This window comes from Armigeres subalbatus, unplaced genomic scaffold (assembly GCF_024139115.2).
Source record: "Armigeres subalbatus isolate Guangzhou_Male unplaced genomic scaffold, GZ_Asu_2 Contig691, whole genome shotgun sequence".
Classification (NCBI taxonomy): domain Eukaryota; kingdom Metazoa; phylum Arthropoda; class Insecta; order Diptera; family Culicidae; genus Armigeres; species Armigeres subalbatus.
Window position 1 is genome coordinate 73,728 of NW_026943469.1, and position 9,320 is coordinate 83,047.

Here is a 9,320-nt window from a genome sequence, read left to right on the forward strand (position 1 = left end):
TAAGCTCGAGAACGTTTTGGAGAACCTTGAATAACTCAAATTAATGGAAGAGAGCTTACATGATACGCATACGCTTATTGAACCTGATTGTACGTATACTGATGATGAGGACATTGCAAAGGCTCTGATTTATCTATATAAAAGATACATTGAGCTGAACTCGGGAACGTTTTGGAGGACCTTACGAACATTTCGAATATCACCAGATCAACATTTAAAACGATTGTACTTGATTGAGTGTTCAGAGTTATCAAACAATGTTGTATAGGATACAAACATTTCAGTTTTGTTTGCATGCTCCCTGATGCGGGATCTTCTCAAGGTTTCGGAGGGGCTTCAAACTGGGTCTTCATAGTATAGTCAACTTTGATCTCCAATATTCTATATTGGAAATTCTTTCTGTAATTGCTCTTGGAAGTACATCTGGATTTTTACTAAGATTTTTTAAAATCATTCTTTTCAAATGGCATCAGGTATTCCTTCTGAAGGTCTCTCTGAAATCTCTCCTGGGATTCCTCCTGGAAATATTTCTGAAATGATTTCAATTTTCTTTTGGAATTCCTATTATAATCCCTACTAAGTTCTCCTAAATTGAGCGTATTTCAGAATAACATTATAAATTATGTTCTAATGCTTATGCTATTACTGATGGCCCTTTCAAGTTGTTAAAATGGTTAGTAGGTTTGAATTGTTCAGCTCTCAACAAATTGAATTGATGACACGAATTGAAAAATGAGGTGACAATTATGGCACGGGGAACTATCTTCCTACAATCACTCCCATTTACAACCGATTATGCACCACAACAGTACTGCCACGGACGCAGAAATGGTGATGTTTATCTTGGTGATAGGCGAGTTTACACAATTATACAAACTCAGGCAGGTGCTGCTACTCCATCCGCAGCTCCCTCCACCCACCACACGCGCTGCCACAGCTCGAAAATAGCCAATCAACAGTTTCAATCCGGACGAACACGGCGAATATACGGCGGGCCCCGGTTGAGCCGCAATCTAGATTTACGCTGTCAACAGCTGCCTTCCTCACGCGCGCGCTTTTCCGAGGATGTGATTGGCATTCGCGTTACTATCACCTCCGATCGACGAGAACGAGCGCTTTGACGCCGATGGCTGTGGATGGCAAGCTTTCCATTAGCGAGATTGAACTGAGGTTCCGAAGAATCCCGCCAGCAGGCGCACAACCGCACAGGTAAGCGAATCAATCACTTAGCCGTAGCGGCCGGATGGCGGTGGCAGTGGTGAGGAACGAGTGGTCGGGGATTGCACCACATGCACCGATTTGGTACACACACGTGCAGGGTCAATGGTTTCTACATTTTGTGAACCAACAGCAACCCGGCGACAGCAGCTAACGACGATGGCAGAATCTTCCTGGAAGCAAGCTTATTGCAAGCTTAAATCATAATGTTGATCGATGAAGATTAAGATAAATTGTTTATTGTTGGTAGAGGCAACAGTAGGCCATGAGTGTTTCTATGCAGTTTGCATTTTGCCGGCACTGTAGAGATTTTACATGGATAGTTTAACGAGAGTATTAGTTACATATTTCATACAGGAAATATGCTACACTACCACCCGATTAGATTAGGTTTACTAGTTTGCAGGTCAAAAAAGTAGAATGATGGTTTTCAAATTTTATCCATTTTTTAACGAACATGCAGTATCGGCAGCAAAATAAAATATCCACAAAGAATTAGTTATAAAAAAAAACTAGATAAATCCATCTAGCGGTGACCATGCCTTTCTAGATTCAATCGTTTGGTTTCGTCTTGGTGTGATACACACTAGATATGGTCATTATTTACATTGTTCCGAAACACTCCGATGTGAATATGGACACTATGTGGAAAGTTAGTTTTGACTAGGGTATCTGTTCCTATATCAATAACAATAAGCCAATGCGCAAATGAAATGCATTTATTTCTCACCCAATAATCAAAAAACATGAGAATAATTATGCTCGGCTCACGTCATTTTTAATTGATAACAATTTGGTAACTTCAAAAATGAAATTGTTATCACATTATAGAAGTATTTAGCTAAAAAACATCATCACTGCCATGCACCTATTTCAATAACATTCAAAAAAAGTTAATCCTACACTCAGGTAACTGGACTAGTGAAATTCAATAATTTCGCCTTATGAAACTACTTTTGGATTCAAAATCTAGCTTTCATAAGGTACATATGAAACTCATATGGTTCATATGATTTGCTTCACTTAAACATTGAAATTGCTTACGCCATACATAAGCTTTTCAAAACACCGCCTTATGAAATTCAACAATTTTACTTGTGTGAAAAAGTCATACGTCAAACCTTTGAAAATACAAAAATGGCGCCTATCGTGGTAGACGAGCTAAAGTTGATAGCAGATTTGTTAAAAGGAGCTCCCGGATTAAATTTGGACCTTTTCCGACGTAAGTTAAACAATATTTGTAATCTCAGTGCCATAAAGTTGTTATTTGTTTATAGGAGCGAAAATCACAACGATTCAACTGATAACATTTACGGAGACTCAACTAGCAAGCGCGATAAGATCGAGCCCGGATATCGATACACCGGTTGACGAAAAGATATTATGGTCCTGGATTCTCGACTGGCGAAGAAGAAACGTAAGTAGTTCTTAAGTCTTTAATGCACTGCAACGGAACGGCGACTGTAATGGCAGGATTTGACAGTTAGCCCATATATTTTCTGTCAAATCCTATCCTTACCGTTGCCATTCCGTTTTACTGCGTTCGAGGCTTTACGAAACGTATATTTCTCCAAACCAGCTGCAGTACGAAAATTAATGAATATAACTTTTAATAGGGTCTGGATAACGCAACAATCGTTCCGGAAGAACCAGCTCACTCTTCGGTAGAAGTTAAAACTGCAACTGATCTCGAGGCTAGTATACTCAAATCATAAAAATGTAAACACATTTCATCATTTTTATATTACTTCTAGAACACATTTACTGGAAAAAGTTGTGATGCATCGATAAACGGTGAAGCAGAAACCGCTGAATCGACCTCAGATAAGCCTCTTGATTTAAAAGTGGTATGTAACATTTCCGCAAGCTGAAAATTGGAAATTATTAGTTTTTTTTTTGTTTTTCTCTCAGAGCGCTTCCAAAATATACGATTTAAGTTGCGGCTTAGTCGCCAATAAGCCCGGCAGCAGTAGGAATAACTTTACGGGAGGAAGAGTGACGGAATTTAACGGACATATAACATCAGAGCTCGTAACAGACGGAGATCCACACAACACAAGTCAAACAAAGGTATTTATTGTCGATATGGTTGAATTAAAATAGCACACTGGAATGCACTTGCCTAAATGTAAATTACTTTCAAAAATTTGGTATGCTCAATGCAGTTGCAAACCGGAATGTACAACTAGCCCAGTTGGAATCATCTCACCATTCGTACGTTAAACCTAACTTCGGTAGTGGTGTGCTGTTTTCGTATGGCGAAGCACTATACAGTGCACTACTCCGAAGGTTTGTAAGATAAAACCAACTTCGCTAGTCGCTCATTCCAATATAATGTATACATTCATTAAAAAAAATACAATGCTAAGTACAGACTAGTAATATTTGAAGTAATATAATATTCGTAATATTGAAGCAGCCCGAATATAAAAAAAATAACAATTTTTACAGCAAGTTCTCGATCAACCCCCGGAGGCTGACGCCATCGATGGTCTGCAAGTTCCAACATCTTCAGTTGGCGATACACCTTCCCGTTTGACCCCGGCTCTGCTGAAGGAGCTTATGCAGCAAACTGTATACGGCGAACAACTGCTGAAAGCCGCTGAAACTCACTGCTTGTCGGATTCTGGAAGAAAGTTTGTTGTCGACACTGTGGCAAGGTACCACTTAACCCGAAACTGTAAAACATCATCCGAAGTGGTAGAAGATCTAAGTACAGTAATATGCGGACTATTCAAAAAGGAAAGCAAGGTGAGTACCAGAAAGGGAATGCATTTTTTATCTAAGGTGTTATAATTATTTTCAATTTTGGTGGTTGCCAATGTGATCGATCTTGTGTCGAAACAAAGTATTAAAAAAATAATCTCCGTTCTATCGATTCTTTGTATACCCCCATACTAAAACAGACTGGTGCGTCAATAATATAAAAAAATTAACTCCAAATCTTACCAGATGTATAGGAATATCACAAAGATACATTTGTATTAGTTTTTTTTTTATTAAAGAAAACAATTAATTTTGATAATTTGTTTTCGTATAATTATAATCTCCTTTTTTTAATATTTGTAATGACCATTTCATAAAATTGTGCTGAAAATGATTATTATTTATTTTATTTTGCATTTCTTAAAAGGAAACATATTACATTCCGAAAGCCAAGAATCGTGGTAACCCTGCTGGCAAATTATACAGTCGTATAAATTATATTAAACAATCAGAACGTAAGCGTGATCAAAAAGAGAAGCATCACATTTCAACGGACAACGATTTGGATAACGAACAACTGTTACCCGAGGTAGCAACAGCATTGGCCTGGTTGGAAATTAATAGGTTTCCTTGGGCGACTGTCCTGTCACAATGGGAACTAAGTTTTCCTGCCAGAAAAGCTGATCTACGTCAGTTTTCTAAGGCCGGTCAATTAATCAATACTTACCCACACCTCTCAAATGAGTGTGGATATCAACTGGTAATAATAGAATGAATATTTATATTTTTTAAAAGTTGGAGACTATTATACATGTTATATCTTTACAGCTGGATATCGAGTACCGTAAACTTGGTCTGGGAAATCCGACGGAACCATCGAAGAAGTGGAATTCATTGTTTGAGCCCATTGCAAAATATATCAGCAAGTATGCTAAGGATCCATCAGCCAAAGACTTGTCATATGCTTTGAGAAATAACGAGCTATCGATCGGTAAGAAACATGCATATCATAATGTCTAATTAATATTTCTATATGAACATGCACAGGCTGACACTATTATGCGCAAAATCTAAGATATTTAGATTCGTCTGATAGCAATACTATATAATAACGCACTTTGATTGCATTTAACATCAACTAAACTATTGCATAATGCATTGCAGTTAGGAATTTATAAATTATAAAGAGTCATCCACAAAGAGATGCTATAACTTTGTGTCTAGCAGCATGATAACGACGGTTCTTTTATCTCTCGTCAGATGCAAACAGAGTCGTCACCAGTGTGTAAACCGACCGTTTTAACATTATCATACTAACCTCAGTTAATCACGTTTTATCGTCTAAATGGTCCAACGCAAATTCATGTATAGCAGCAACAGGGGCTTATGGGTTACCGCAGTATTCACGATAGTTCACGATTGTATTAATTTCGGAACAAGTGTCAGAGAAACAAACTACTTACTAAACACGAAACTCTGATGATACGGCAGCAGTAGGTGTCACGGTTTTGATGTTAGCGATAGGGGCTGTTCACAAATTACGTTACGCTGCAGGGGGAAGGAGACGGACAGGCCTATAGCGTTATGCTACGTTTAGACAAGGTAAATAATGCTAGACAAGGCAAGTGAATTGAGCAAGTTGCTTGAATCGAACGCGAACTGAACGTGTAAACACCTTAATTCATTTCACTTGAACGAAAAGAAAGTTGAACATGTTCAACTTTTGGCAAGTCAATTGAATTCAACTGAGTTGTTCAATTCACTTATGCTACGTTTTGACAGGGCAAGTGAATTGAACAACTCAGTTGAATTCAATTGACTTGCCAAAAGTTGAACATGTTCAACTTTCTTTTTATTCAAGTGAAATGAATTAAGGTGTTTACACGTTCCATTCGCGTCCGATTCAAACGACTTGCTCAATTCACTTGCCTTGTCTAAACGTAGCATTAAGCCCCAAACGCAATACAACGGAACGGCGACGGAAACGGAAAATTTGACAGTTAGCCCATATATTTTCTGTCAAATTAGCCGTTTCCGTCGCCGTTCCGTTATATTGCGTTTGGGGCTTTACCCTGTAGCATTACGATTCATACAAAAAATAAACCTTACATACAAAAAGTGCCACGAGGGGGAGGGTGTTAATCCAAATTCACCATTTTTAGCGTTACGTAATTTGCGAACAACACAATTTATTAAATCAAAGAACTCCAAGAAAAAAAAATTAATGCCTTTCCTCTTTGAATAAGGAGATCTTTAGTTCTGACAAAAAAAATTTCATGGTGAAAAACAACTCAAATAGAGCTTAAAATGAGAATATTTTTTAAATATTCATTGCATTATTTTTGTAAATAAAAACTAGAATAATTCTAGTTTATTTAGAATTCTTGCTTAACTTTTCAAAAGGACCTAAGTAACATTTTTTTCATGATTTAATTTGAATACTGCAATCAATAGCTTTCATGTTGTTCTGTTGATTGCGCTATTCAAATTAATTCACGAAAAATATGTTACTTAGGTCCTTTTGAAAAGTTAAGCGAGAATTATCCTTTTCTAAAGTTTAAAATGTATTTTCTCTTGCTAAAGTTTTGAAATCATTTCTAACAGTGTATTCCTATACTGTCAGAACAGAACAGAATGATCAAAACATTGAGTCAGTCGTTAGGTCTTCCATCGATTTTTTTGCACTGTTTTTAGCGTTTTTAGTGTTCATACTAATTTTAAACGCCCCAGAAAAATCCAGAACGCCTGGAGCGCTAAGCGGAACGACTGTTGGAATCCCCGGATAATGGAAAATAAACAGGTTCGTTTAATTGATGTACATTTTATACATAACATGATGTAATATATTGCGTGATAACAACCAGTATATTTTTTTTATTTACAGGAATCACTGCCAGCGTATAGCAATTGTTTAGAACCAACTGATGGTTTACGCTTGGATTTACGAAGTAAAACAGCATCCGCCGTTAACCGCGGAATGGATTTTCATCTCAACGATCAATATTATCGACATATTGGAGAAGCCGATACACAGGTTTGTTTTAAAAAGGAAAACATCATACTGCTTAGTGATTAAAACCTGATTATGTTTGACAGAACCACAATGCCAGCTGATCAGCTGGTTAAAAACAGGTAGTTTACCGACGGACCAGGTGGATCGATTAGGATCTGGCGGAACGATTAGGATCTTGCGAGCCGATCAGAACCTTGCGGGTCGATTAGGACCAAGCTTTGCAACGAGAGAGTAGAAAAAGTGCTATTGAGAAAAATGGATATAATAAAGAAAAGTGATTTCTCGTGTGCATTGGTTTAAAGTATGGAATGAAGGAAAACTTCTGTGATATAGGGTGGGTTGGACAGGTGTCACTGGTTTAGTTAACTTGAAACCAAAAAACTTGATTATGTATCTTTAGGGGTTGTGCATTAATTACGTAAGCACTAATGGGGAGGTCTGTAATTTTCTCACGTCCATATAAACAAAAAATAATTTATCTATAACGATATCTGAAAAAAAAACGATGATTGGAATAAAGAAGCAGTATAGACGAATCTAAAAAAAATCCGCGCGGAATATCATAAAGGTGTTCATGTTTACATGGCCAGGCTTTATCAGTTCTAGGGAATTTGAAGACCCGATTATGTTAAAATAAGAAGATTTAAAATTAATAAAACATTCTTATTGCTTCCAGATTGTCGACTACTGAATTTACTTCTGGCTTTAAATACGGTGCTCATTCCAGTTAAGGCCTCAAAAGGTTTTAAGCCGACGGTAGCCACGGGCCAAGCAGAGACATTTCTGTTAGTCGACAACAAGGATCAAGCACTCACTGAGTTGGAGAAAACTATACAAATATACGAAGAACAGAGGTTTGCAATTGCTCCGAAGCTCATCGTCGTTGGAGAGAACTTGACTGCTGCTACAGGTGAATGCCTGGTGGTATATAAAGATATAATCTACAATCTTCCAACTATTGTGCGTGGAGTTGACGTATTGTTGAAACTACAAATAGTCCTTGGATTACCGGTTGCCAAGTTTTCAAAATTGGTGTGGGTATTCATCGAGCAATTCGTATACGAAGTACCTTCGAATTATGGCGGCTATTTATGTATCAATAAGTTAATCCAGTTTTTGAATAGCCAGTCTGAAAATCAGCGATAATGTTACCGTGCTGCATAGTAGAATGTGCTTGTCGATTCAAGACAGCAGAGGAACTGATTGTCCATGTTCAACGTACACATAAGCCTCCAGTCGATTTTCTATATAAGTGTACATTCCCAGGATGCATTCAAATATGTTCAAAAATATATAGTTTTAAGAAACACGTAAAAACTCATAAGTTTGATTCAGTAGAGTTCAATATGCTTGAATATCGCATTGAAATTGATAACGATTTGAAAATTGAAGAACCAGCAAAAAAGGTCAGAAAGACTGACATCGGCAAAGATAACAGTGAATCAACCATCGACAAAAATTTGAATTTCATACAAAAAACAGCTGTAGAGTTCACGTTAGATATGCATCAGAGACCCAACTTTTCTAGATGTGATGTACGTGACATACAAAGGGCCACTCAACAATTTTGTTCCGAAGCTATTCAGCCTATTCGTAAGCTAAACATGACCGTAGGAAATTCAGAAACCCAGTATCAGTTCGAGGTATATTTGTCTCAATTACAACATTGTTTTGATTTCATAGACAGCGATTTCAAATTTTTTAAACATCTTGATAACATTGGTATTTTCAAAGCACCAGTAACAGTTACATTGAATCAGCATCCAAATCATAACCAATCAATACCTGCGGAATGTAGACAATCGTGTTTAGTCTTGAATCAAATTGAATTTCAAATTCGAACTTTTTTCGAAATTGACAATGTTTTAGATAAAACGATTGAACCATGACAGCATTAGAACAATCTTCTGATATACTCCATTTTATTAATGGAAGCGTATGGAAACAAATAAAAGCAAAATACGAGCAAGACGACTACATTATACCCATTTGGATGTATGCCGATGAGTATGAAGTGAATGATCCACAAAGCTCACACAGCAAAGTAGACTCGGTCTGTGGCATCTATTACACGTTTCCCACTCTACCAGAAGAGTACAAATCGAAGTTGGTCAATATTTTTGTAGCAGGTATAATTAGAAAAGTGGTGATAGATAAGGTTGGCGTGAATACTCTTGTTGAGTCATTGATTGTACCGTTTAAAAAAATCGAAAGAGAAGGAATTATGTTGAAACTGGGAGAAAGGCAGATTAGGGTACGTTTTGTACTGTCTTTATTTCAAGGTGATAATCTTGGAGTACATACTTTATTATTGCTATCAGGAGGATTTAATGCAAATTTTTATTGTCGATTTTGCCGCAGACACAGGCTACAGCTACAGACT

At 37.2% G+C, this 9,320-nt stretch overlaps 1 protein-coding gene and 1 long non-coding RNA gene across 2 annotated transcripts; both read left to right on the forward strand.

The window, feature by feature from the left end:
* Window positions 1-2,124: 2,124 nt before the first annotated feature.
* On the forward strand, window positions 2,125-8,800 carry LOC134204557 (uncharacterized). Its single transcript, XM_062679366.1, has 7 exons — window positions 2,125-2,440; window positions 2,496-3,065; window positions 3,130-3,288; window positions 3,670-3,969; window positions 4,352-4,684; window positions 4,753-4,915; window positions 7,614-8,800. Exons 4-7 carry the CDS (start codon window positions 3,781-3,783, stop codon window positions 8,081-8,083), a joined length of 1,155 nt encoding a protein of 384 aa, XP_062535350.1. The 5' UTR covers window positions 2,125-2,440; window positions 2,496-3,065; window positions 3,130-3,288; window positions 3,670-3,780; the 3' UTR covers window positions 8,084-8,800.
* Window positions 6,551-7,466, forward strand: LOC134204558 (uncharacterized). The gene is made up of 3 exons (XR_009977893.1): window positions 6,551-6,724; window positions 6,809-6,958; window positions 7,021-7,466. It is a non-coding gene; the product is annotated as an uncharacterized LOC134204558 (long non-coding RNA).
* Window positions 8,801-9,320: the final 520 nt, after the last annotated feature.

Excerpts from the sequence above, each read along its gene's own strand:
- LOC134204557 (XM_062679366.1), top strand. The coding sequence starts at position 3,781 with ATGCAGCAAACTGTATACGGCGAACAACTGCTGAAAGCCGCTGAAACT. Across the intron at positions 4,685-4,752 it reads ATGAGTGTGGATATCAACTG|CTGGATATCGAGTACCGTAA; the intron begins GTAATAATAGAA and ends ATATCTTTACAG. Across the intron at positions 4,916-7,613 it reads AAATAACGAGCTATCGATCG|ATTGTCGACTACTGAATTTA; the intron begins GTAAGAAACATG and ends TATTGCTTCCAG.